Genomic DNA, 27878 nt, shown 5'->3' with positions numbered 1-27878 from the left:
AATCACGTAACATCCTGACTTGGAAACATACTACTGTTCAGTTAATGTCACTGGCTCAAAACTCTGGACATCTCTCGGAACAACACTGCATGCCTCAACACCACATGGACCACAATTGTTCAAAGCGCCTCACTACTGTCTTTGCAAAGGCATTCAGAAATGGTATTAAATGCTGACTTTGTCAGTATTGCCCACATCACATGAATGACTAAAAAAAACTTGAGTGAGGTACAAGATGATGATACTGAAACACAGCAAGGGAAAGACTCAATGCTTTCAGCAGAAGAAAAAAATTGGCAAGCTAAATATTTTTGCAACTATAATTAGGCAACAGCTGCTGCTCTTAAGTGGCAGACTGAAGAAAAGGGAGTAGTATGTGGGCTCTTGCCAACACATTGAAAATTGGCATTTTTCTCCCATAGTTGACTAGTTAAGCTTCCCGTATTAGTTAAACTGTCAAATAAATAAGCATAATATATTTGACAGATTGTGAAAAACAATCCAAAGTAAAGCACAGAAATACATTTTAGTTGTTGCATGTAACCTGGAGGACTCATTCAGAAAAAACTAGAAAATGTAACAAAGTATTCTAAACTTCTTCACTTGATATAGCCTTCAAGTTTCAACAGTAGAAATTCTGCAGAGCTATTTGGAAGCTGTAGTTGTGGTATCACTGAATGGCATCTAGTTCCAAGATAGTTCCTTAAGGCACAGCGTGCAAGGTGCTGAAGAGAACGAGGTTTGTTGATCATTTGTATAATGGATTCATAGAAAACTTGATGTTTCTGTAGAAAAGCATAAAGATCTTGTTTAAAGTCAATTCTGTGAACTCTGTTACCATAAATTAACTAATTAGAAAATATTAGATGGATTGTAGATTTAAAACTTTATAGGATAGCAGGAGGCCATTTGGCCCATTGCATCTATGCAGAACCAGTAAAATTGATGAAATGTTTACTCGAATACCATTTTTTCAGACTATCTCTACGCTTTCACATTTTTCCTTTACAAATATTCCTTTTAAATGAGTTGATATCCTTTATCACAAGAGATATTATCAGTAAAATAAAATCCAGAATCTATGCAATCTCTTAAGTAACAAACTATTTTAGCTTTTCACTTTGCAATTCCAATGTGAGTTCAGAGTCTATAATTTCGAGGTTTGTACACGCTTATTTTAGAGACACGTGAAGACTACAAGGATCAACTGAGAGGAGCGACACCAATTGATGAAATTAAATCTTTGTTCAATGGAAGAATCTAATTGGCCCAGTGTGGTCACTCTGACTCTCTGCATGAACAGTTTACTTGGAGCTACTTTCGCATTTTCACATGACCCTGCAAATTTTCTTCCTTTCAGTGTTTATCCAACTCCCTTTGCAAAGCCACAATGGAATCCACTTCGACCATACTCTCAGGCAGTGCATTACAGATCCTAACCACTTGTTGCATAAATCAGTTTTTCCTCAAGTTGCTGGTGGTTCCTTTGACAATCACTTTAAATTGGTGTCCTCTCTGGCAATGCCTTCTGGCAATGAAAACAATTCCTCTCTATCTGCCCAACCTTAACCCCTCATGCTTTTAAACACCTCTATCAAATCTCCTCTTGACCTTCCCTTCCCTAGGAAGAACAGGCCAATTTCTCAAACCTATCCATTTAACTAAAACTCTCAGCCTTGGAAGCATTTTTAATGAATCTTTTCTGCATCCTCCCTCAGCCTTTACATCCTCCTAAAGTGTGGTATATAGAATCTGACACATTACATCAGTTGACGTCAAATTAGTGTTTTATAAAGGCAGATCAAAGCTTTCTTGCTTTTGCATTCCCAATATTTTGAAAGCCCAGATGGCAAATTTCTTTTAAAAACTTTCTCAATCTATGATCACCTTCAACAATTCTACTGTCCAGAACTGTGTTCTTTATTTATACTGAGATCTTGATTTTTCACACTGAAATAAACCATTTCACACTTTCTTACATGACATAAATTTCACTCGTCACATGCTCACTCATTCCACCAGTCAGTAGGTTCGCTTGAAGTTCATCACTATTCTCCTCTATACGCTTTGGAGACTTGACAGCCTACAGGGAGCAGCTTAAAATATTCAAGAAATACAGTGGAAGATATTTCAACCATTCCATCAATTCTAAAGAATATGGATATGGAATTAAGTATTATCACTATCACCAAAGAAGTAGTATGGGACAAACTAATGGGGTTAAAGGCAGATAAGTCGCCTGGCCCTGGTGGCTCACATCCTGGGATCCCCAAGGAGATAGCTGCAGAGAAAATGGATGCATTGGTTGTAATTTTCCCAAAAAATCCTTGGATTCTGGAAAAGTAACAGAGGATTGAAAAACTGCAAATGTGACACTCCTCTTCAAAAAGGGAAGCAAAAAGTAAGTAACAATAGGCCAATTCGTCTAACATCTGTTGTTGGAAAAGTATTGGAATCAATTGTTGAAGAAGTAATAGCAGAATATTTGGAAAATCATAGCCTAATCAAACAGAGTCAGCATGGCTTGATGAAAGGGAAATCATCTCTGACTTGGGAGTGGCATGGTGGCTCAGTGATTAGCGCTGCTGCCTCACAGCACCAGGGACCCAGGTCTGATTCCATTCTCGGATGACTGTCTGTGTGGAGTTTACACATTCTTTCTGGGATTGCGTGGGTTTCCTCCAAGTGCACCAGTTTTCCCACAATCCAAAGATGTACAGGTGGATTGGCCAGGCTAAATTGCCCTGTGAAGTCCAGGGTTGGGATATGCTGAATCTGGGTGGATGGTCATAGGAGGTGCAGACTTTATGGGATGAATGGCCTCTTACTGCATTGTAGGGATCCTATTATTTATTAGAGATTTTTGAGCAAGTCTCAACCAGGTTAGATAGAGGTGGTCCAGAAAATTTGTTATATTTGGACTACCTGAAAGTGTTCAACAAGGCACCTCACAAAATGTTAGAAGAACGAGAGCCGATGCTGTTCGAGGCAGGATATTGACAAGAATAGAGAATTGGCTGATGGGCAGGAAATGGTGAATAGGGATAAGGGATGTTTTTCAGGCTGCTGTCCCGTAACCAGTGGTATTCCACAGGGATCAGTGCTGGAACCACAACTGTTTACATATACGTTGACTTGGAGGAGGGAAGTGAATGTATTGCAGCCAAATTTGTAGACGACACAAAAATATGTTAAACGGCAGGTTGAGAGAAGGATACAAACAATTTATAGAGATATTGAAAGGTTAAGTAAATGGGCAATGAGTTGACCAATAGAGTATCATGTGGGAAATGAGAAGTTGATAATTTTGGAAGGAAGAACAAAATAACAAAGTGTCACTTAAATGGAGAAAAACTGTAACACAAAGGGACTTGTGCATGAAACACAGAAAGGTAGCACACAGGTGTAGCAGTTAATCAGGAAGGCGACTGGAATGTTGGCGTTTATTTCAAGAAAGCTGGAGTATAAGACTCAGAAAATTTTACTGCAACCGTACAAGATGCTGGTGAGACAATATTTGAAGTATTATGAGAATTTTTGGTCCCCTTATTTAAGGAAAGATATCATTTCATTGGAAGCAGTTCAGAGAAGGTTCACTGGGATTATCTCTGGCATGGGGGGTTGCTTTATGAGCAAAGGTGAAACAGGTTGGGATTCTACTCACTGGAGTTGAGAAGAGGTGACTTCATTGAAACATATAGGATGCTAAAGGTGCTTGCTAGGGTAAATGCTTAGAGAATATTTCCCCTCATGGAAGAATCTCAAACCGGAGGTCCTAATCTCAAAATAAAGGGGCACCAATTTAAGACTGAGATGAGAAGGAACCCTCTTAAAGGATTCTGACTCTTCCGAACTCCTTGCGTCACAGCTATGGGGCAGAGTCCTTATGTATATTCAAGACAGAGATACATGGTTTCTTGATCAGTAGGAAAACCAAGGAATTCAGGAAAAGAGCAGGAAAGTGGACATTAGGAAGGTCACATCAGCCATGATCCTACTGAATGGTGGAGCTGCCTTGAGGAGCTGAATGGCCTACTCCTATTTCTTATGGTCTCATGTTCTTGTCACCAGCAGTGCCTTTGCAAGATCCTCCAAATCAAATGGAGGGAAAGGTAGTCCAACAGCACTGTCTTCCCACAAGCCAATTTGTGCAGCATTTGAGGTGGTAATCATTTCTACACCAGTTCTGTTGGATGGGATACGTCTGTCAAACACCTGACACCAGATTCCCAAAACAACTGCTCTATTCTGAGGAAAAAGAAGGACGCATATGTCAGGTATAGACAGGATAGATCGAGTGAATCCTTAGAAGAGTATAAAGGAAGTAGGAGTATACTTAGGGGGAAATCAGGAGGGCAAAAAGGGGACATGAGATAGCTTTGGCAAATAGAATTAAGGAAAATCCAAAGGGCCCATCTTAAGGACAAAATGACATTAAGGACAAAAGCGTAACTAGGGAGAGAATAGGGCCCCTCAAAGATCAGCAAGGCGGTCTTTGTGTGGAGCCGCAGAAAATGGGGGAGATACTAAATTAATATTTTGCATCAGTATTTACTGTGGAAAAGGATATGGAAGATATAGACTGGAGGGAAATAGGTGGTGACATCTTGCAAAATGTCCATATTACAGAGGAAGAAGTGCTAGATGTCTTGAAACGGTTAAAGGTGGATAAATCCCCAGGAGCTGATCAGGTGTACCCGAGAACTCTGTGGGAAGGTAGAGAAGTGATTGCTGGGCCTCTTGCTGAGATATTTGTATCATCGATAGTCACAGGTGAGGTGCCGGAAGACTGGAGGTTGGCAAACGTGGTGCCACTGTTTAAGAAAGGTGGTAAAGACAAGTCAGGGAACTATAGACCGGTGAGCCTGACCTCAGTGGTGGAGGGAATCCTGAGGGCCAGGGTGTACATGTACTTGGAAAGGCAAGGACTGATTCGGGATAGTCAACATGGCTTTGTGCATGGGAAATCATGTCTCACAAATTTGATTGAGTTTTTTGAAGTAGTAACAAAGAGGATTGATGAGAGCAGAGCAGTAGATGTGATCTAATGGATTTCAGTAAGGCGTTCAACAAGGTTCCCCATAGGAGAATGATTAGCAAGGTTAGATCTCATTGAATACAGGGAGAACTAGCCATTTGGATACAGAACTGGCTCAAAGGTAGAAGACAGAGGGTGGTGGTGGAGGGTTGTTTTTCAGACTGGAGGCCTGTGACCAGTGGAGTGCCACAAGGATCGGGTGCTGGGCCCTCTACTTTTTGTCATTTACATAAATGATTTGGATGCGAACATAAGAGGTACAGTTAGTAAGTTTGCAGATGACACCAAAATTTGAGGTGTAGTGGACAGCGAAGAGGGTTACCTCAGATTACAACAGGATCTGGACCAGATGGGCCAATGGGCTAAGAAGTGGCAGATGGAGTTTAATTCAGATAAATGCGAGGTGCTGCATTTTGGGTACGCAAATCTTAGCAGGACTTATACACTTAATGGTAAGGTCCTAGGGAGTGTTGCTGAACAAAGAGACCTTGGAGTGCAGGTTCTTCGCTCCTTGAAAGTGGAGTCACAGGTAGATAGGATAGTGAAGAAGGTGTTTGGTATGCTTTCCTTTATTGGTCAGAGTATTGAGTACAGGAGTTGGGAGGTCATGTTGCGGCTGTACAAGACATTGGTTAGGCCACTGTTGGAATATTGCATGCAATTCTGGTCTCCTTCCTATCGGAAAGATGTTGTGAAACTTGAAAGGATTCAGAAAAGATTTACAAGTTTGCTGCCAAGGTTGGAGGATCTGAGCCACAGGGAGAGGCTGAACAAGCTGGGGCTGTTTTCCCTGGAGCGTCAGAGTCTGAGGGGTGACTTTATAGAGGTTTACAAAATTATGAGGGTCATGGAGAGGATAAATAGGCAAAGTTTTTTCCCTGGGGTCAGGGAGTCCAGAACTAGAGGGCATAGGTTTAGGGTGAGAGGGGAAAGATATAAAAGAGACCTAAGGAGCAATGTTTTCACGCAGAGGGTGGTACGTGTATGGAATGAGCTGCCAGAGGATGTGATGGAGGCTGGTACAATTGCAACATTTAACAGGCATTTGGATGGATATATGAATTGGAAGGGTTTGGAGGGATATGGGCCGGGTGCTGGACTAGATTGGGTTGGGATATCTGGTCGGCATGGACGGGTTGGACCGAAGGCTCTGTTTCCATGCTGTACGTCTCTATGACTCTATGAGAAATCAAACATGCTGGAGAAACTCAGCAGGTCTTGCCACATCTGTGGAGGGATAAACACAGTTAATGTATCGAGTCTGATATGACTCTTTGGAACTGAAAGATTCTGGGAAATGTTGACAAAGAGGGAGGAAGAGTGAGTGGGAAGGATGGATGCCCAAAGTAAACAACAAAGCGAATGTTAATGGTGGTAAAGCAATGATGGAGATATAAAATAGATGTTAATAATAGGTGTGAAAAGGAGAAAATATGTTCACTCTGCTGAAAGTGGAGAAATCCAGAATAAAAAGCGATCTAACCACTGTTGATATCGTGAAAACCAATCTGGCTCACTAATGCCCATTAGGGAAGATAATCTGTCATCCTTAGCTGGTCTGGCCTGCATATGACTCCAGACCCACAGCAATATGGTTGACTCTTAACTTACCTCTGGACAACTAGCAATAAGCTATAAATGCTGATATAGCCAGCAATACCCAAATCCCCTGAATAAATAAAAACAAATGTTGCCACTGAATTTTTCACTGGTCCATGTTTGCCTTTTATTAGTAATATTTGGCTCCTCTCTCATTCAGTCAACGTTTAAAGTCTAAGAGTCTTCGTGGCACATGGAATATGATTATTTGAATGCAGAAGTTATTTCCAGCTATTCATCTATTATTTTATGTTTTGACGAATTTTGCAATCTAATGGTCAATATATGTGATGCCATCCCCAAATTTAAAAGGCATGGATTTTTTCATTCCACACGTGAACCAATCTCAGTATAAAAGAGTTGACGCTTGAAGTCAATAGTTCAGATATTTATTATACATCTGACCCTTACAAAGCCTGTTTATTCCCTGCATTCAGGGGATCCTCCATTTAGGATAGGTCAAGTACAACAGTACTCATCTGAGGAATTAAACCACTCATTTAAGTATTTTTTAGTTTAACCAAGTCTAAATGGATCTGGTAAATAAAGTATATCAGAAAGGATACTATAAGCATCAGCAGTGATGACAATACTTCCACTGTAAATGTTCTCTTATGAGTTTATCATTGACATAAAATAGTTACAGTTAGTGCTTTATTCTCAATTATTAAAAATGTGTTTGCTTCACCGATCTCCAGTACTAACTGTAGAATGTGTAGAGATTGTTAATTAAGGTATCATTCTACTGCACGTACCTGCCATACATCAAGGGGTACTGACTCAATCCAAGAGTCACAAAGTGGTATAACCTCATAGGTATTTAACAGAGCTTCCATTGTCCACGGAGACACTGCACATTGTTTAAGCATCTGAAAAGTACACAAATTGTGCATCATTACATTTGTCCTGAACTACTGATTATCATATAAACATTAGACCCAATGGAAGAAATACTAGAGGTGCAAGCATTATGGCTTTGGGACAAATTGTAGAAGTATGGTGATGGCTAAATGAAGAACTGAACCGTACACAGACTAAGAAACTTCCAGGTTTCATTCCAGACCAATATTGAGTGAAATGATCTTAGTCATTGAGGGAGCAGGAGAATCACAAATTACAGTGTAGAGAGGGGGAATATCAGTGCGAGTTTGACCCAACAATACTGATTCGAAATGTTATGTATGGATGTCAGGTGAGGACTGGATTGAGTGTATGTTAGGTGGTTTAATAACCAGCAACACTTTATGAGGTTTAGGCATGGATAATAGCAACATTGAGAAGATACAAAAGTGCAATCATAGAGTCATAGAGTTGCACAGACTTTGGTCCAACTCGTCCACGCCGACCAGATATCCCAATCCAATCTAGTCCCACCTGCCAGCGATTGGCCCATATCCCTCTAAACCCTTCCTATTCATATACCCATCCAGGTGCCTTTTAAATGTTGCAATTGTACCAGCCTCCACCACTTCCTCAGGCAGCTCATTCTATACACGTACCCTTAGGTCTCTTTTATATCTTTCTCCTCTCACAATCAGTCAACAGCAACAATAGCAAGCAAAAGGCCAATAAGCTAAGGCCCTCACAGTACAGGTGATAGTTTATAACATGGATAGAAGATTGGCTGTCTGGCAGAAAATAAAACAGTTTGCATAAACGGGGTTCTTTTCACATTGACAAATGTGACAGCTGGGATCTGCAGGAGTCTCTGCTAGGACCTCAACTTTTTTATCATTTATATCAGTGACTTGAATGAGAGGAGCCAAGGCATGGTAGCTAAATGACACAAAGATAGTTAGGAAAGTATGCTGCAAACATAACATAATGAGGTTGCATACAATATAGACAGGCCAGGTGAGTGGGTAAAATTTGGGCAGATGGAAATATAATGTGGGAAAATATGAAGTAGTTCACTTTGTCAGGAAGAATTTAGAAAGGCATTATTTAAATGGAGAATAACTGAATATGGGCAATGTTCTAGAAAGATCGAGGTGCTCCAGTGCATGAGTCACAATAAAGTTAGTTTGTAGGTACAGCAGGTAATTAAGACCATGGAATACTATTCTTCATTACAGGAGGAAATGAATAAAAAAATAAAGGTGTTTTGTTTCAATTATATCAAGCCTTGGTGAGACTACAATTTTGTTCTCATTTAAGGAAGGATGTAAGTACATTGCAGGTGATTCAGGTTTATTATGAGGAAATGAGTAAGTTGTCTTATGAAGAAAGGTTTGATAGACAACTCTGAGGTTCAGAAGAGTGAAGAGTGATCTGACTGAAATATAAAAGATTCTGAATGGTCTTGACAAGATAGATATGGAAGAGATGTTTCCTCTTGTAAGGGAGTCCAGAACTAAAGCGTACCATTTTAAAATTAGGGTAACCCTTTCAGAATAGAGATGAGGAGATTTTTGTCTCTTAGAACGCTGTGAGATTTTGAAACTCTCTGCTTCAGAACACAGGAGAGGCAGGATCCTTGAATATTTTTAAGGTGGAGTTTTGATAGATTCTAAAATAAAGACAGTAAGTGCTGGATAAACTCAGCAGGTCTGGCAGCATTTGTGGACAGAGAAAAACAGAGTTAAGTTTTGAGTCCCATAACTCTTCTTGGAACTAGATTCGTGTTAGGAAAAGAAATCAAAAGATATCATGGTTGATGGGAATGTGTGATTCGTAACACTAACAACACACTAACACCACCTTACTGAATGGCAGAGCAGGCTCAAGTGGCCAAATAACCTATTTCTACTCCCAATTTGCAAGTTCATAAAACCCTTTAGGAGAATAGGAGAGGAAAAAAAGTCACAAAAGGAAAACTTTCACTGTAATATTTGACAAGCAATCACACCAATATTTCAGCATAGTCAAATACCATGGGGCTAGCTATCACATTTAGCTTACCAGGCACAAAATTCATGGGATTGTAAGTAACGCATTTTTAAAAAACGCTACTTAATATTATTCTGGGTGGTCTGTAAAACTAAAGTCACACTTATTCTTGCAGGTTTGTGGACAGCTACATTAAGACTAGTATCCCCTGTGCATGTTACTTCTCAGCCCAAAAACTGTTTAACAGCTCCATGACACAGCTTCACATCACACATTAATTGCAAAGTCAGAATACCTTCGGGTCAACAGGACCTGCACCATGGTTCAACAGATCTACAACAATTCGTTCAGGATGCTGTTCCAAGTAATCTTCGACTGCTTGTAAAATGCAGTCCATTGGGGTGTAGCCAGCACTGTTCTTGGCATTTACAGAGGCACCATGCAATAACAAAAGCTCGACAATATCGGGGTGCCCATTCCCACATGCATTGTGGAGTGGTGTGTGATTTTTTTTCCCAGCAGTTTTCACATTGGCTCCCCAATTAATCAACATTTTACAGACTTTGTAATATCTGCCAAAAGCCTCAGGCTTGTCAGCATATGAGCACGCAGCATTTAGTGCAGTTTCGCCTTCTCGGTTCTTCTTGTGACTGTAAGCACAATAGTTCAGGTAAAGGTCCACATGTTTGTCTAAACCATGTTTTGCAGCTATATGAAGTGGTGTATTCTCTCTGTCTTTGGTCTGCAGATTAACTCTGGCATTATGTTCCAACAGGAGCTTAGCACATCTGAAATGCACATGGAGAATTAGATGATACATATCATAAGCATTTCTTCAATTTCTAGAATGTTCTTTTACTGTCCCTGATGTTGGTGTTATATACTGAATCACAAAACCATACAGTACAGAATAAGCCCTTTGACCCAGTGAATCTGCACTGACAAAAACTAATCTAAATCTATACTAATGGCACTTTCCTGCAGTTACCCCATAGCCTTGAATGTTATGACATTTCATATCATAATCCAAGTATTTTTAACCCTTTTAACCTCTGCTCCCAGGCAGCACACTCCAGATTCCCAGCAGCCTCTGGGTGAAAAATGTTTGCCAGAAATCCTCAAATATATTCATACATATTTATACTTATTTAGCTCTGATTTTCAGGGAAAGAATAAGGGGACAGTATTAAAAGGTACGCATGATCATTGATGTTGTTAATTGCATTTGATATGTTTCAATATTTTTCTATTAATTCACAAGATGTAGGCGACATGTTTATTGCCTATTCCCTGATAGCTTGTTAGGCCATTTCCGAGGGCAGTTCAGAGTCAGCCACTGGCCTGAAGTCCCAAATCAAGTAGGGACAAAGATTTTCTTCCCTAAAATGACAATATAATGAACTACTTAGTATTAGTTACTGATGCTAGCTCTTTATTCCTGATTTATTTAATTGTCAGAATCTTCAGTACAGTGGAAGTATGTAAAACCACACAAATTCAAAGCAGAATCAACCCCTCTAATCTTCTCCACCATTCAACATGATCATGGTTGATCTGATTGCGGCCTCAAATTCATATTCCCGCCTACCCGCAATAACCTTTAACTCCAGCTTGGTCATAAATCTATCTACTTCAGCTGTGAAAGCATTCAATTACACTGCGTCCATCACTCTCTGATGAAGAAGGTTTCAAAGATTCTTGGTCTTCTCGGAGAAAAATAGACTCCTCCTTTCCTCTATCTTAAGTGGGAAACAGCTTATTTTTAAACTGTGTCCCCTAGAATAGTCATGTCTCTGCTCATTAGTTCAGCCCCTTTGAATGTCATTCAGTGACATTCATCAGAAGCAGGTGCCATTTCATATATGCACTCATTATACAATTTCTAACTTAAATTCATTAAAATAAACTTGAAATGAGAACACTTGACAAAGACAATTGGGCATGTTGCAGAAGGATGCAGAAGGAATAGTTCAACAATATGGAGGATAATAGCAATGGATAGTCTCACTGCATCTCCAATCACTGATCACAGTACTGTTCAGATTTATTTTACACACATTCTGAACTCTGTATCCTAAATAAGATGAAAGATGAGCAGGTAAAGAGTCACTAGTGTCAGCTTGACTCAGTAATAGCATTCTTACTTCTGTAGTGCAGGACTTGAGCACAGACTCTAGGCTGGCACTTGTGTGCAGCACTGAAGGATGGCCTCATCGTTATAAATGCCAGATACTGAATGGAAGGCCTATAGCTGTTCAGGTTATGTAAAAGTTCTTCTAGCACTCTTCAGTGAAGAGGCAGCAAGTCCCTCTAGTGACATAATAAAGTTATTCCTCAACCACCAAAAAAAATTAATCAGTTGTCTCATTTGCAAGACCTTGGTCAATGGAAATTTATTCCATGTTTAAATACTAATCAACGGTGACTGTACTTTAACAATTATTCATGAGCTGTGAAGCACATTGGAATGTCCTGAGGCGCTTAAAATAAAACTGAACTATTGTCCTCGCTACCTCATTGACCTTATTGCCAGACATGAAAAATATGGAATAGCAATCCAGGTGATTAGTGCAGCAACATCCTCTTCCTCACCTTTCCAAGGAATCACCTTATTCAATTTTACTTCTTACTCAAGCTGCTTTGATTGAGATCAGATATGGCATGAGGAAGTATTGGGTAAAGTGCATCGTAGTGTTTAATGGCAATTTTCATGCAACAGTAGTGCACATTTTGATATCTATACGTGTATTTTACTGATATGGACTTGGACCTATGTTTATATTTGCTATAAAAATACAGTTAAAGGGTTAATATCATCTCTGTTACTTGGTTTCCTAACATTGGAATATATGTATACATAGAAACATTATACTGTGCATTTCTCGAATGTCCTGAGTTCTACATCTAAGCACAGAGAAAAAAGAGCTCTTTGCGCTAGCAATCAGCTGCAATTTAACAATGTGTAACCAAGAAACATACTTACAGAAAGGTCTCGGGACTGGTGCACAGGTGCAAAGGAGCATACCCGTCTTCAGAGATTGCATTGGGATTAGCACCAATACTGAGCAAAAGCTGGGCGCATTCAGTGTGGCCATTGGCGCAGGCAATATGCAAGGCAGTTGCTCCTCCAGGGGCAGCATTTACATCAGCACCATGCCCCAACAGGTGTTTCACACAAGCTGTATGTCCTCGCTCTGCAGCAATATGAAGTGCAGATGTCTGCTTCTGTTTGGAGATCAGTGACCAAAGACCTGTAATACAAAAATAGATCGTATGTCCATTAAAATGCATTGCAAAGCATATCTGGTAAGGCCTCAAAAGTGTGTATAATACTGCAACTTTATTAAATTGGCCATGACTAAAAGAAATTGTTTGACTCAAGAGGCCTCTTGAATGTAGGACAGAGCAAAATTAAGCCTACATCAATCAGTAAAAATTCACAACATAAGTTATTCTAGGAATAGTATGATGACTGCAAGGTGGAGTTAAATTTGAAGAGGTGTTGTAAATGTAATTACAGCAGGAATTCAATGTTATTGTTCTCAGAATTGTAAATATAATAGAAATCATACAACCTATTGACTCGTTCTCTAGTCTAGAATGGTGTTGGTCAAAAAATCCACCTTCCTGCTCTCCAGAGCTCTTTTCCCTTTTATTAATAAATTGAAACTTCATCTTCACTTTGTAAGAACAGATGTTCTCTCAAAAAAATTGCAAAAGCACCCACTCACTTCGCTTTTACCTCCAGCCAGATTCTGTGTGCAAACTAATCAGGTAAGAGAGACTTATGTTAAAAATGCACCTCCTACAGCCATTGAAGAACTTTTGAAATATAGTCAGCTTTGTTAATATAGGGAAACATGGAAACATAATTGTTCATTCCAAGTTCCTGCACTGAGGTAAGTACCAGATAATCTGGTTTTTGTTTGGTTGAAGGATGAATGATAGTGAATCATAGAATAATTTAGCAGAGGGATCTATTTTTAGATTAGATTAGATTAGATTACTTACAGTGTGGAAACAGGCCCTTCGGCCCAACAAGTCCACACTGACCCGCCGAAGCGTAACCCACCCATTCCCCTACATTTACCCCTTTTCCTAACACTACGGGCAATTTAGCATGGCCAATTCACCTGACGTGCACATCTTTGGACTGTGGGAGGAAACCGGAGCACCCGGAGGAAACCCACGCAGACACGGGGAGAACGTGCAAACTCCACACAGTCACCTGAGGCGGGAATTGAACCCGGGTCTCTGGCGCTGTGAGGCAGCAGTGCTAACCACTGTGCCACCGTGCCGCCCCCCAAGTCTATACCGACCCTTTCAAAGAGCAACATTTTTCATACACTTCCCTATTCTTTCTCTGCAGTTTTGTCTTTCAAATACTTAACAAGCAATGAAAGTGGAAGAATTACATTTCTCTTCTTCAGCTAATGCAAGAGGTTATTTTACACTTTCCTGAGAGGACAGACAGAAGCAAAAGACAGAATCTCCATTATAATGCACCGAGCCGTCATCCATATTATTTGCTCCAGTCCCCAGACTAAGACATTTACCTGTGTGTTTTGACTGAGGCATGGGATCTTGATGTTGTGGCCATTTCAGAGACATGGCTAAAGGAGGGACAGGAATGGTTGTTGCAGATTCCGGGATTTTAAATGTTTCAGTAAGAACAGAGAAGATGATAAAAGGTGGGGTGGGGGTGTGGCATTGTCCATCAAGGGTAGTATTACAGCAGCTGAGATAACGCTTGAGAACTCATCCACTGAGGTAGTTTGGGCTGAGGTTAGAAACAGGAAAGGTGAGGTCACCCTGTTGGGAGCTTTCTATAAGCCTCTGAATTGTTCCAGGGATGTAAAGGAAAGGATAGCAAAGATGATTTCGATAGGAGCGAGAATAACAGTGTAGTTGTTATGGGAGTCTTTAACATCCCCAATATTGACTGGGAAAACTATAGTTCAAGTAGTTTAGATTGGTCAGTTTTTGTTCAATGTGTGCAGGAGGGTTTTTGACACAGTAAGTGGATAGACCAACAAGAGGGAATGCCATATTGGATTTGGTAATGGGGAATGAACCCGGCCAGGTGTTAGATTTGGAGGTAGGTAAGCACTTTGGCAATAGTGACCGCAATTTGGTTATGTTTACAATAGAAATGGGCAGGGATAAGTATATACCTCAGAGAAAGAGGTATAACTGGAGGAAAGGCAATAATGATGCGATTAGGCAAGATTTAGGATGCATAGGATGGGGAAGGAAGCTGCACGGGATGGACACTTGAAATGTGGAGCTCAATCAAGGAACAGCTACGCGGATCCTTGATAAGTATATACCTATCAGGCAGGGAGATAGTTGTCGAGAGAGGAAGCCATGGTTTACTAAAGAAGTTGAAGCTCTTGTCAAGAGGAAGAAAACGGCTTATGTGAGGATAAGGTGTGAAGGTTCAGTTAGGGGGCTTGAGACTTATAAGTTAGCCAGAAAAGATCTAAAGAGAGGGCTAAGAAGAGCCAGGAGGGGACATGAAAAGCTGTTGGCGGATAGGATCAAGGAAAACCAAGGCCTTCTATAGGTATATCAGGAATAAAAGAATGACTAGAGTAAGATTAGGGTCAATCAAAGGTAGTAGTGAGAAGTTGTGTGTGGAATCTGAGGACATTGGGGAAGAGTGTAATGAATACTTTTTGTCAGTATTCACATTGGAAAAGGCAATGTTAGTGAGAATACGGAGGTACAGGCTACTGGATTAGATGGGTTGAGGTTGACAAAGATGAGGATTTAGCAATTTTGGAAGATCTGAAAATAGACAAGACCCTGGGGCCGGATGAGATTTATCCTCAGATTGTCTGGGAAGCCAGGGAGGAGATTGCACAGCTTTTAGCTTTGGTCTTTATGTCATCATTGTTGACAGGTGTCGTGCCAGAAGACTGAAGGATAGCAAATGTTGTTCCTTTGTTTAAGAAGGGGAGTCGGGACAATCCTGGTAATTATAGGCCAGTGAGCCTTACTTCGGTTGTGAGTAAGGTGTTGGAAAAGGTTCTAAGAGATAGGATTTATAATCATCTGAAAAGGAATAATTTGATTAGGGATAGTCAACACAGTTTTGTGAAGGGTAGGTTGTGCCTCACTAACCTTGTTGAGTTCTTTGAGAAGGTGACAAAACAGGTGGATGAAGGTAAAGTGGTTGATGTGGTGTATATGGATTTCAGAAAAGTGTTTGGTAAGGTTCTACATGGTAGGCTATTGCACAAAATGCGGAGTTTTGGAATTAAAGGTGATTTAGCGGTTTGGATCAGAAATTGGCTAGCTGAATGAAGACAGAGGGTGGTTGTTGATGGGAAAAATTAATCCTTGTGGTGTACCACAAGGATCTGTTTTAGGGCCACTGCTGTTTGTCATTTTTATAAATGATCTGGTTGTGGACGTAGAAGGATGTGTTAGTACATTTGTGGATGACACTAAGGTAGGCAGAGTTGTGGATAGTGCCAAAGGATGTTGTGGGTTACAGAGGGACATAGATAAGTTGCAGAGCTGGGCTGAGAAGTGGCAAATGGAGTTTAATGCGGAAACGTGTGAGATACTTTGCTTCAGAAGAAGTAAGAGGAATACAGAGTACTGGGCTAATAGTAAAATTCTTTGCAGTGTAGATGAACAAGTGATCTCAGTGTCCAGGTGCATAATTCCCTGAAAGTTGCCACCCAAGTTTATAGAGTTGTTAAGAAGGTGTGTGGTGTGTTGGCATTTATTGGTATGGGGGTTGAGTTTTGGAGCCACGAAGTCATGCTTCAGACGTACAAGACATTGATAAGGTCGCACCTGGAGTATTGCATATCGTTCTGGTCACCGCAATATAGGAAGGATGTGAAAACTTTGGAAAGGGTTCAGAGGAGATTTACTCAAATGTTGCCTGGTATGGAAGGAAGGTCTTATGAGGAAAGGCTGAGGGACTTGAGGCTGTTTTTATTGGAGAGAAGAAGGTTGACAGGTGACTTAATCGAGAAGTATAAGAAAATCAGAGGGTTAGATAGGGTGGACAGTGACAGTCTTTTTCCTCAGATGGTGAAGTCTAACATGAGGGCATTAAATTGTGGGGTGATTGATTTAGGACAGATATCAGGGGTAGTTTCTTTACTCAGAGAGTAGTAAGGACGTGGAATGGCCTGCCTGCAACAGTAGCACATTCACTGATGTAAAAGGCATTAAAATGGACATTGGACATATGGATAATAATGGAATGGTGTAGGTTAGATGGGCATCAAATTAATTTCACAGGTTGGTGCAACATCGATGGCCGAATGGCCTGTACTTCGCTGTAATGTTTTATGTTCTATGTGTGCTACAACTAAGCCAAGGTTGGTTATCATGGTTATTGGCTTTGAAACTAAAACTCATTACATTGCTGATTTTGTTACATTCCAGAAAACCAGGTGGGGAGGGAACAGAGCTCAAACCAACCCTTATAAACTCTTCAAAGCATTTATTGACAACGTTCCACATTACAAACATACACTTCCTCACCAAAACAATCATAGGGTCAACTGGTTTATATTTACCAGGGTGAACCCCCAGTTCATGTTCACCGTTTGAGTACAATTGAACACAATTAATATACAATCAATATTTATCTCCACAACATGGAAGCCTAAAATAACAATGATTCTTCTTCCTTTTGTCCAGGGCCTGCATCTTGATGTCTAATGCCCAGTCATACAAAACTGCAGCAGTGAAACTCAACATTGGAACCTTTAACTGGAGCAAAATGTAAAAAATTCATTTGAAATCATAAACTCAATCAAAGCCTCAACCCCTCCTTCCTCACAGAATATGCATGACCAGTCTGTTCTACCAACACATTAATGAATAAACATCCAGTACTTCCCATTAGAATATCTACTGTTCATTGATATGATTAATATGAATGACACTACTGTCAGTAACAGCCAAGCAATTCTAATGAAAATTAGGAGGATGCTCTTCATTACTCTCTGAAGGGCTGCTTCCCTGTACTTATTAGCTATATAGCTAAAAATGAGTTTGAACACACAAGGTTTCCCACAGGGAATACAAATTTGGTTTGATATTGGAATAGTCTTGTCTCTCGTCACTTGAACAGTATGTTTTGTAGGATGATTTGGAGATGCTGGTGTTGGACTGGGGTGTACAAAGTTAAAAATCCTCCACAATCACCTGATGAGGGAGCAGCGCTCCAAAAGCTAGTGCTTCCAATTAAACCTGATGGACTATAACCTGGTGTTGTGTGATTTTTAACTTTGTTTTGTAGAAAGCTACTATTGGCAGATAACTGGCAGGTTTGAACATTCCAAAAGGCGACAGTTTCTAAAATCCTGCCATGAATTTTGCATTTTGTCTATTGTGCAGAAAGAATAATACATCCGAGCAAAAACCAACAGCCCTGATTCCACCTGCAGAACAGACCCTGGGCAGGGATAATCCTCAGGGTGCCAAGTGTGAGTATTTAACTTTGTTAATAGAGTGCTAAATACCCTGCAGTTAAAGTTAAATGGTAAACAGGAATTGTGAACTAATTAGTCAGTTGCATTCATATGTATAGAAAGCAGATGCTTATAAAACAGTGGTAATATCCCTTGAACATAGGAGAGTCCCCAGATTCAAGTCTCATTTGCTACAGAGGTGTGTAATAAAAGCCCTGAACAAACTGATTAGGAAATATCAATAAAGCAATTCTCATGTTCAAAATCCATCTGCCCCAGTGGTGTGTCATAACACATCTGAACTGATTGATAAAAATATCTTTAACTACAGCCTTGATCTGGGACTAAATGCATGCATTTTGTGGGTAAGAAAGTACAAAGTAGAATCAAATAGTGGTGGCTGGTTGCAATAACCATCCCACAAGAATATGTATGCCTGGTCTTTGTCTACAAGTACTTATTGTATGGTATATAACATTGAGATAGAAAGAAGTTCTCTGACTAAAAATAAGCATAGATGACAAAATTCATCTTTCAAATTAGATACTGTTAAGATTTTTACCACAGAAATTACCCCTTAACATGTCAAAACTTGTAAAAATATGGAAGAATAGGTGTTTCAAAAAATGCTAATTAAGGTAGGTAAAGAAAAGTTATTTCCTTTGGCAGTGGCATTTTAGAAGAGTGGGCACATTCTTCAATCAGATCCACATCAGTTAGGAGTGAAAGTCTGATGCATTTTTCCCCAATCAAAACCAATGTAAATCTAGAACTCATTTTTCTATTCCCCAAAAAAATTCCCTCTTTTTCAATAAAGTTATAGATGCTGGGTTGATTGGAAATTTGAAAATTGATCATTTTTTAAAAAGGCATTTTTAAGATGAGGATGTTTCTTTTTGCACAAGGAAGGGGGATTTGTTGGGTCTGATTCGGGGAAATTAAATGGAAATGAAGTATCAGAGGGGAAATGTGATCATAGTATCAAAAGGGTTTGGTTAGATATGAGAAAGGAGATGCTGGAGATCAGAGCTGAAAATGTGTTGCTGGAAAAGCGCAGCAGGTCAGGCAACATCCAAGGAGCAGGAGAATCGACGTTTCGGGCATGAGCCCTTCTTCAGGATATGAGAAAGAACAAGGAGCAATTCACAATAAAAATAATTAGCAGAGCCCCAAATTCAAAATATCAGAGCAGATCTGGACCAGTTAATTTATAATCAAATATTGGCAGGCAACTATACAACAGGTTACCTTTAAGTTGGGTACAGTCAATGTACACTTCCATAAGGGAGAAAGGATAACAGAACAGAACACAATTAAGCCAAATAAAAATACATATGACAGGTGAAAAGGAAGCAGGAACAACAAATAGAGAAAATTAGAAGAGACTGGAAGCCAATATAAAAAAGGAAATCAAAAGTCTTCGATAGGCTTATAAATTGTAAAAGGGTGATAAAAATAACAGTAGTCAATTAGGTTGTGAAAAGGGATTTATGCGCAGAGGGAGTAAAATTCTAAACGAACATTTTGTATCTGCTTTTTACCAAGTAAGGAAATGCTATCAAAGTCGTTGTGAAATAGGAGGTAACTGAGACACTGGAAGGGCCAAACACTGCTAACAGGTGACATTAGAAACATTTGATTATGCCTAAAGCAGCTAAGTCCTGAGAACTGGATTAGATTCATCCAAAGATACCTCAAGAAGTAACGGGTCTGGCCATATTATACCAGCCTCTTTGGAATGTAGAGATAGCGACCACTGTAAATGTAACTTCCCTATTCAAGAAATGTGTGCAAGAATAAGCTTAGCAATGGTATAGCAGTCAATTTAATCTTTGGTGGGAAGAGTTTATGAGGTGGCAATCGAGGAGAAAATTAAATCATTCCAATAAATGTAGATAAATTGAGAGAGAGCTGGCAAGGATTTGTAAAGGGCAAATTGTGTTTAACTAATTTGGTTCAGGTTTTTGATAAGGTAGTAGAGGATTTCTGAGGCTAATGAAGTTGATGTTGTATAAAAGTACTTCCAAAACCCATTTGACAATAGCTTCATCAGCAAAGATGAAGGTCATGGAATAAAAGGGATCTGGATACAATGTTAGCTCAGTAAAAGGAAACATAAAAGAGGAATCAGTGTTTATCAGATTGATTGATATACAATGGGGTTCCCAGAGATCAGTATTGGGACTAATGTTTTTCTCGATCTATATTTATGATCTTGACATGAGTGTGCAAGGCAGAATTTCACAATTTGAGGGGACACAAAGCAAAGTTTTGTGAACTATATTGAGGACAGCGATAGACTTCAAAAGAAAATCAAACTGTACCTATCTATTTTCTGTATTTTTGAAATGGGAAAAGGACTGTTTTAAAAACCAAGGAATATTGAAGGACTGCTGTATTTATGGAAAAAAAACAAGTAATCTGACACTCATTATAAATATTGTTTGCACAGCTGCTTGTTAAGCTGTAGCAGAAGCTTCATTTGCAAAAAAGCTAGAACTCAGGGGTGTTTACAGATGGAGCTTTTGGCTGGCAACAAATAGCTGATTGGTCTATGGACTAGTGACCAGTTATTGATAAAAGAGGCCTTCTGTCTGCCATCAAGTATGTGATTGGCTGCTGGGTACTTGAATAAACGTGAACAAATTAGTCAGAAACCATTGGATCTTGGACAAGAATGAACTGCAGTGGAAAGTATCTCAAACCTGAACATAGCCAATTTATTTCCCTTTACCATGTGCTATAAGGTGCAACTTTTAATTGATCAATCAAAGACTTTCATTAGTAGAAAACAGTCACCCTGTGCCTCCTGCAAATAAGTGAAATACCTGGATAAGGATGATTGGGAAGCAATCTTTTAAAGCAAACTTTCAGAAATCTTTAACTTTTGGGAACAGTGGGGCTTGATTTTCAGAGCACTATTCCAGTCAGCCGTAAGACAGAAGAGTGAAGTGATACATTTTGTTAGGGATAACAAAGAAATGGATAGAAAATTTTTAAAAATTCAATTCTAAAGAGGTTCAGCAGCAGAGGCACGTGGGGTATATATGCAAAAATCAGCAAAGTTTGTGAAAACAATTAATAGAGTATAATACAGAGTACAAAAGCAAGGATGCTTTGTCAAACCTTTATCAAACTCTGATTTAGCCTCTATTGGAGTCTTGTGTCTAATTTTGGGCAACATACTTTAGGAAGAATAGGAAATCATTGGAAATGGTGCAGAAATTATTCAAAGGCAAGGGATAATGGACTTCAGACGTGACAATGCATTAGAAATACAGGGGGCTGTTCTCCTTAAAGAAGAAGAAAGTGAAAGGAAATTCAATTGCAATGTTTAGAATTGTAAAGAATTTAGACAGTGTAGATTTGAAGAAACAGTTCTTATCAGTGGAAGAACCAAGAACCAAAGTCACTGCTTTAAAGAAATAGGCAAAAAGAACCAAAAGTAACAGCTGGAAAAGCTCATTTCTGCAACAAGTGGTTGGGATCTTTGAATGCACTACCTGAGATTGAATTTTGCCTCTATCGTGGAATTAGATCATTATCTGAAAAAAAATTATTATAGACACTAAAGGGAAGAAAATCAGTGGAGTGTCTAGCTGAGTCGTTGCCAACGACCTCCTTCCACAGTTCCAAGGGCATCAAAAAACAAGGATCAAAGCTGGATAAACTGAGTCTGTAACAGCAAACAGCTACAATCTATTTGAATGACAGAACTGACTTGAGAAACTGAATGGTCTATTTCTGCCTCCTGGCTTTATTTGACAATAAAACACTAGGGTTAATATAGACTGGATCTGAAAATCATATAGTGCAGATGCTGGAAATCCAAAACGCAAAATATTTCAAATATCTGTTCAGGCAGCATCTGAGTCAAAACTAAAAGTCATATTTTAGATGTAAATGTTTCCTCCAATTTAGAAGATTTTATGTATAAATAGCATTTAGAACACGGATTAGAGTAATGGGTTATCAAGGGCTCAACAAATACAGGAGAAAATTATTAAGTGATAGGATGTTTAGATGGGGAACAAGACTTTTTAAATGGCACATGATATTCTCACCTTAAACAAAAATGTGTAATGAGAAAAAATAATGTCAACATTCATCAGTTATGTGCATAAATATTTTAGGGGTCTAGTCAAATAGCAATAGAAAGGGAAGCAGGAAAACTGACAAGAAGAGCTGGATCACCCAGAAGCCTGGAAGAAAATAAGCAAATTGACAAAAAATGTTAACATCATCGTGCATGTTAAAACCAAGAGCTGAGCAGTTTGCAGGCAGGTTAATTAGAGAAAGCAGCACTCAGCAGGGCAACTTATTTCATAAATGGTCTAAAAACAATAATAGTGCTGGGCCTGTCAAAGGCCTATTCCAACATTCTTTGAACAGACTCTGTAATAAAAGATGCGACAGCCAAATAATTCAAGGGAAGCCTTTTTACTGTCCCAGTATGCAGACTATAAAGGAAACTAGAGATCTAAGAGAATTCAAATTTGCTAGATCTGATGATCAATAGTCAGCCTATCTCACTATAGTCTATTTTGGTGATAAATTAATGAAAATGTAAACAGCAGTTTCTTGGTAATCTGTAGAGTAATTTACTAATGCCTGGTACAACAGTAATCATCTTAATGCCTGAATTCAGTCATCACCATCAGTATGCAATAACATTTCAAAGGTGATATAAACTAGACACATAAACTAGACTGGAATTGTTTATCATTAAACCTTTGAAGACAAATGATGGTTGGCTGCATTCTCAATAAACTAAAAGGTTTCTTCTGGTCTCTCTCCCTCTGCACCAATACCAAGAACCTCGTGTTTCTGCTCCAGCTATTGGAAAGCAGTTTTAAAACATTGAACTTAAAGTCAGACTAAGAAATATAATGTACAGAAGTGCCTGCTGTTTGACACAGTCTTCCTTCTATATTCCCGGTACATCAAAAGCAAATAATATTCCTGGGTGTAGAGTGACAGGTGCTTTGATGTGTAAAAAATTAAGATGTTCCTGAGCTTGCCCAAATTCCTACTGAACAAAGTATTACGTAAACTGCAACTTCTAAAATAAAATGCAAGTAGCATATGGTTAGTTCAATTACAATAACTGAATTTAAAAAAAAAAATGGATGGAACAGTGAACAATGTATCCTATCTCTCGACCTGAGCAGGATGAACTTGGGAGCAAGGAGGAAGGGTACAGAAAGAAAAATAAGCAAGATTCTGAAGCAACAAGAGGCATTGGGCATAAATATGGTAAGGAAAGGTGAAGAATGCACTGTTCCAATCTGTGCGGAGGTAGGGCCAGAAAGGACAGGTTCAAGTCCGACCTGCTCCTCCCGAATGTGTCATATTATGAGTAGGACCGTTAAAATAACTATTAGAACAGATCTCTCATCTCAATGGGAGGTTATGGGGAGCAACAGCTTATTGGTACTGTCACCAAACTATTAATCGAGAAACTATAATTATCCATAAACTAAAACTATTAATCCAGAAACTCAGCTAGTGTTCTGGGTTCAAATCCTGCCACGGCAGATGGTGAAATTTGGAGTTAAGGGTCTAATAATGACCACAAATCCACTGCCTAGTGTTGGGGGGGAAAACCCATATGGTTCACTAATACCATTCAAGGAAGGAAATCTTCCACCCTTACCCGGTCATAGAGTCATAGAGATGTACAGCATGGAAACAGATTCTTCGGTCTAACCTGTCTATGCTGAGCAGATATCCCAACCCAATCTAGTCCCACCTGCCAGCACCTGGCCCATATCCCTCCAAACCCTTCCTATTCATACACCCATCCAAATACCTCTTAAATGTTGCAATTATACCAGCCTCCATCACTTCCTCGGGCAGGTCATTTCATATACGTACCACCCTCTGTGTGAAAAAGTTGCCCCTTAGGTCTTTTTTATATCTTTCCCCTCTCACCCTAAACCTATGCCCTCTAGTTCTGGACTCCCTGACCCCAGGAAAAAAACTTTGTCTATTTATCCTATCCATGCCCCTCATAATTTTGTAAACCTTTATACGGTCACCCCTAAGCCTCGAAACTCCAGGAAAAACAGCCCCAGCCTGTTCACCCTCTCCCTATAGCTCAAATCCTCCAACCCCGGCAACATCCTTGTACATCTTTTCTGAAACCTTTCAAGTTTCACAACATCTTTCCAATAGGAAAGAGACCAGAATTGCACGCAATATTCCAACAGTGGCCTAACCAATGTCCTGTACAGCCGCAACATGACCTCCCAACTCCTGTACCCAACACTCTGACCAATAAAAGACAGCATACCAAATGCCTTCTTCATTATCCTATCTACCTGCGACTCTACTTTAAAGGAGCTATAAACCTGCACGCCAAGGTCTCTTTGTTCAGCAACATTCCCTTGGACCTTACCATTAAGTGTATAAGTCCTGCTAAGATTTGCTTTCTCAAAATGCAGCACCTCGCATTTATCTGAATTAAACTCCATCTGCCACTTCTTGGCCCAATGGCCCATCTGGTCAAGATCCTGTTGTAATCTGAGGTAACCCTCTTCACTGTCCACTACACTTCCAATTTACTAACTTACTAACTGTACCTCTTATGCTCGCATGCAAATCATTTACGTAAATGATTAAATGTAGGGGACCCAGCAAACTTACTAACTGTACTTCTTCTGCTCGCATCCAAATCATTTATGTAAATGACAAAAAGTAGGAGACCCAGCACCGATCCTTGTGGCACTCCACTGGTCACAGACCTCCAGTCTGAAAAACAACGCTCTACCACCACCCTCTGTCTTCTATCTTTGAGCCAGTTCTGTATCCAAATGGCTAGTTCTCCCTGTATTCCGTGAGATCTAACCTTGCTAATCAGTCTCCCATGGGGAACCTTGTCAAATGCATTACTGAAGTCCATATAGATCACATCTACTTCTCTGCCCTCATCAATCCTCTTTGTTACTTCTTCAAAAAACTCAACCAAGTTTGTGAGACATGATTTCCCACGCTCAAAGCCATGTTGACGATCCCTAATCAGTCCTCACCTTTCTAAATACATGTACATCCTGTCCCTCAGGATTCTCTCTAACAACTTGCCCACCACCGACATCAGGCTCACTGATCTATAGTTCCCTGGCTTGTCCTTACCACCTTTCTTAAACAGTGGCACCACGTTAGTCAACCTCCAGTCTTCTGACCCCTCACCCGTGACTATCGATGATACAAATATCTCAGCAATCACTTCTCTACCTTCCCACAGAGTTCTAGGGTACACCTGATCTGGTCCTGGGGATTTATCCACATTTATGCATTTCAAGACATCCAGCACTTCTTCCTCTGTAATATGGACATTTTGCAAGGTGTCACCATCTATTTCCACACAGTCTATATTTTCCATATCCTTTTCCACAGTAAATACTGATGCAAAATACTCATTTAGTATCTACCCCATTTTCTGCGGCTCCACACAAAGACCGCCTTGCTGATCTTTGAGGGGCCCTATTCTCTCCCTAGTTACGCTTTTGTCCTTAATGTATCTGTAAAAACCCTTTGGATTCTCCTTAATTCTATTTGCCAAAGCTATCTCATGTCCTCCTTTTGCCCTCCTGATTTTCCCCTAAGTATACTCCTACTTCCTTTATACTCTTCTAAGGATTCACTCGATCTATCCTGTCTATACCTTGCATATGCTTCCGTCTTTTTCTTAATCAAACCCTCAATTTCTTTAGTCATCCAACATTCCCTATACCTACCAGCCTTTCCTTTCACCCTGACAGGGATATACTTTCTCTGGATTCTCATTTTCTCATTTCTGAAGGCTTCCCATTTTCCAGCCATCCCTTTACTTGCGAACATCTGCCCCCAATCAGCTTTCGAAGGTTCTTGCCTAATACTATCAAAATTGGCCTTTCTCCAATTTAGCATTTCAACTTTTAGATCTGGCCTATCCCTATCAGTCATTATTTTAATTCTAATAGAATTATGGTCGCTGGCCCCAAAGTGCTCCCCCATTGACACTTCAGACACCTGCCCTGCCTTATTTCCCAAGAGTAGGTCAAGTTTTGCACTTTCTCTGAATCAGAAAATTTTCTTGTACACACTTAAGAAATTCCTCTCCATCTAAACCCTTAACACTATGGCAGTCCTAGTCTATGTTTGGAAAGTTAAAATCCCCTACCATAACTACCCTATTGTTCTTACAGATAGCTGAGATCTCCTTACAGGTTTGTTTATCAATTTCCCTCTGACTATTAGTTCCACCCAAATAATTTCCCTGCTTGTATTTCCAGGAATATCCTCTCTCAGCACAGCTGTAATGCAAAACCTTATCAAAAACGCCTTACTCCCTCCTCTCTTGCCTCCCTTTCTATCCTTCCTATAGCATTGGTATCCTGGAACATTAAGCTGCCAGTCCTGCCCATCCCTGAGCTATGTTTCTGTAATTGCTATGATATCCCAGTCCCATGTTCCTAACCATGCCCTGAGTTCATCTGCCTTCCCTGTTAGGCCCCTTGCATTGAAATAAATGCAGTTTAATTTCTTAGTCCTACCTTGTCCCTACCTGCCCTGACTGTTTGACTCACTTCTGTTCTCAGTTGTACCAGTCTCAGATTGATTTCTTTCCTCACTATCTCCCTGGGTCCCAACCCCCACCCCTGACCTTACTAGTTTAAAGCCTCCCAATCAGCGCTCGCAAATTTCCCTGCCAGTATATTAGTCCCCTTCCAATTTAGGTGCAATCCATCCTTCTTGTACAGGTCACTTCAACCCAAAAGAGATTCCAGTGATCCAAAAATGTGAATCCTTCTCCCATACACCAGCTCCTCAGCCATGCATTCAGCTGTTGTATCCTCCTATTCCTGCTCTCACTAGCTCGTAGCACCGGGAGTAATCCAGATATTACTACTCTCCATGACCTCCTTTTTAAATTCCGGTCTAACTCTGTAATCTCCCTTCAGAATCTCAACCTTTTCCCTTCCTACGAAGTTGATTCCAATGTGGACAATGACCTCTTGCTGGTCCCTCTCCCCCGTGAGAACATTCTTCACCAGGGAAGCAACACACCATTGTGATTTTTCGCTGCTGGCCACAGAAACGTCTGTCTGTAGCTCGGACTAGAGAGTCCCCTAACACAATTGATCTCTTAAAACCCGACGTACCCCTCCAGACCCACAGCAATATGTGTGGTTGACACTTAACTGCCCTATGGACAATTAGGAATGGATAATAAACGTTAGCTCAGTCAGTGATCCTCACATCCCGATTGCACATGATACAGCTATAATTATTAAGGGGAAAAAGGATTTTAATCAACTACATAAAGTTTTGCCACTGAGGTCAGACTTAAACTATCTTAGGCTGGCACCATCCAGGAATGTCAATGTGGAGTATGGATTCATACCTAGCTCAGGGGACCAGCTCAGTTCATGGCTGACTGTCTGTATAGTCGCGTTAACCGCCTCTTTACTCTTGAAGATGACTCGGATCTTATCCAAATCTCCATTGCACAAAGCGTCGTGGACGGCAGAGTCGCTGGAGAGCTGTGACAACGTTCTCGATTCCCTGAATACACTTTGACTGACAGCGGCAGTTTGCCTGTTTCTGGGAGATCTGTACAAAGCTCTCCTTTCATCCTCCAAATCCTGTAGCTCCCTCTGTAACCTCAACGACGGGAGTGTCGAGGGGGTGAAAGTAAACGTGTCCCTGAACATGGTGGAAATGTACTTGCGTCTAGAAATTCACAATAAAGATTGAATCAGTTTCTGTACCGCCGCTCTCTGGCGTTGGCTAAGACTGATATTGAGTCATGAGTTGAAATACAGGATCACAAGACCAAATATCTAGGGGCCACTGAGGTGAGATATCTGGTAGTGTGTGCAACTGAGATATAAACAGATCCAAGAGCGAAGCTGTAAATATTGCCAGTTCATGCATTTAGGAAGGAATACAGTAAGTAATATAGTCTGACTGAAATACAG

The 27878-nt window shown here is 40.1% G+C and overlaps 1 protein-coding gene across 1 annotated transcript; it reads right to left on the bottom strand.

Moving 5' to 3' along the window:
* Positions 1 to 244: 244 nt before the first annotated feature.
* On the bottom strand, positions 245 to 27643 carry asb16 (ankyrin repeat and SOCS box containing 16). Its single transcript, XM_043675168.2, has 5 exons — positions 27302 to 27643; positions 12450 to 12717; positions 9762 to 10254; positions 7393 to 7506; positions 245 to 785 (listed from the first exon to the last, which is right to left on the bottom strand). The coding sequence occupies exons 1-5, from the start codon at positions 27609 to 27611 to the stop codon at positions 600 to 602; spliced, it is 1371 nt and encodes a 456-aa protein (XP_043531103.2). The 5' UTR covers positions 27612 to 27643; the 3' UTR covers positions 245 to 599.
* Between the last annotated feature and the right edge of the window lie 235 nt (positions 27644 to 27878).

The sequence above is a fragment of the Chiloscyllium plagiosum genome, unplaced genomic scaffold (assembly GCF_037043375.1).
Source record: "Chiloscyllium plagiosum isolate Xiang-an unplaced genomic scaffold, Cpla_swu_hap1 HiC_scaffold_32, whole genome shotgun sequence".
Lineage (NCBI taxonomy): Eukaryota > Metazoa > Chordata > Chondrichthyes > Orectolobiformes > Hemiscylliidae > Chiloscyllium > Chiloscyllium plagiosum.
This window is presented reverse-complemented; position numbering and strand designations above follow the sequence as displayed.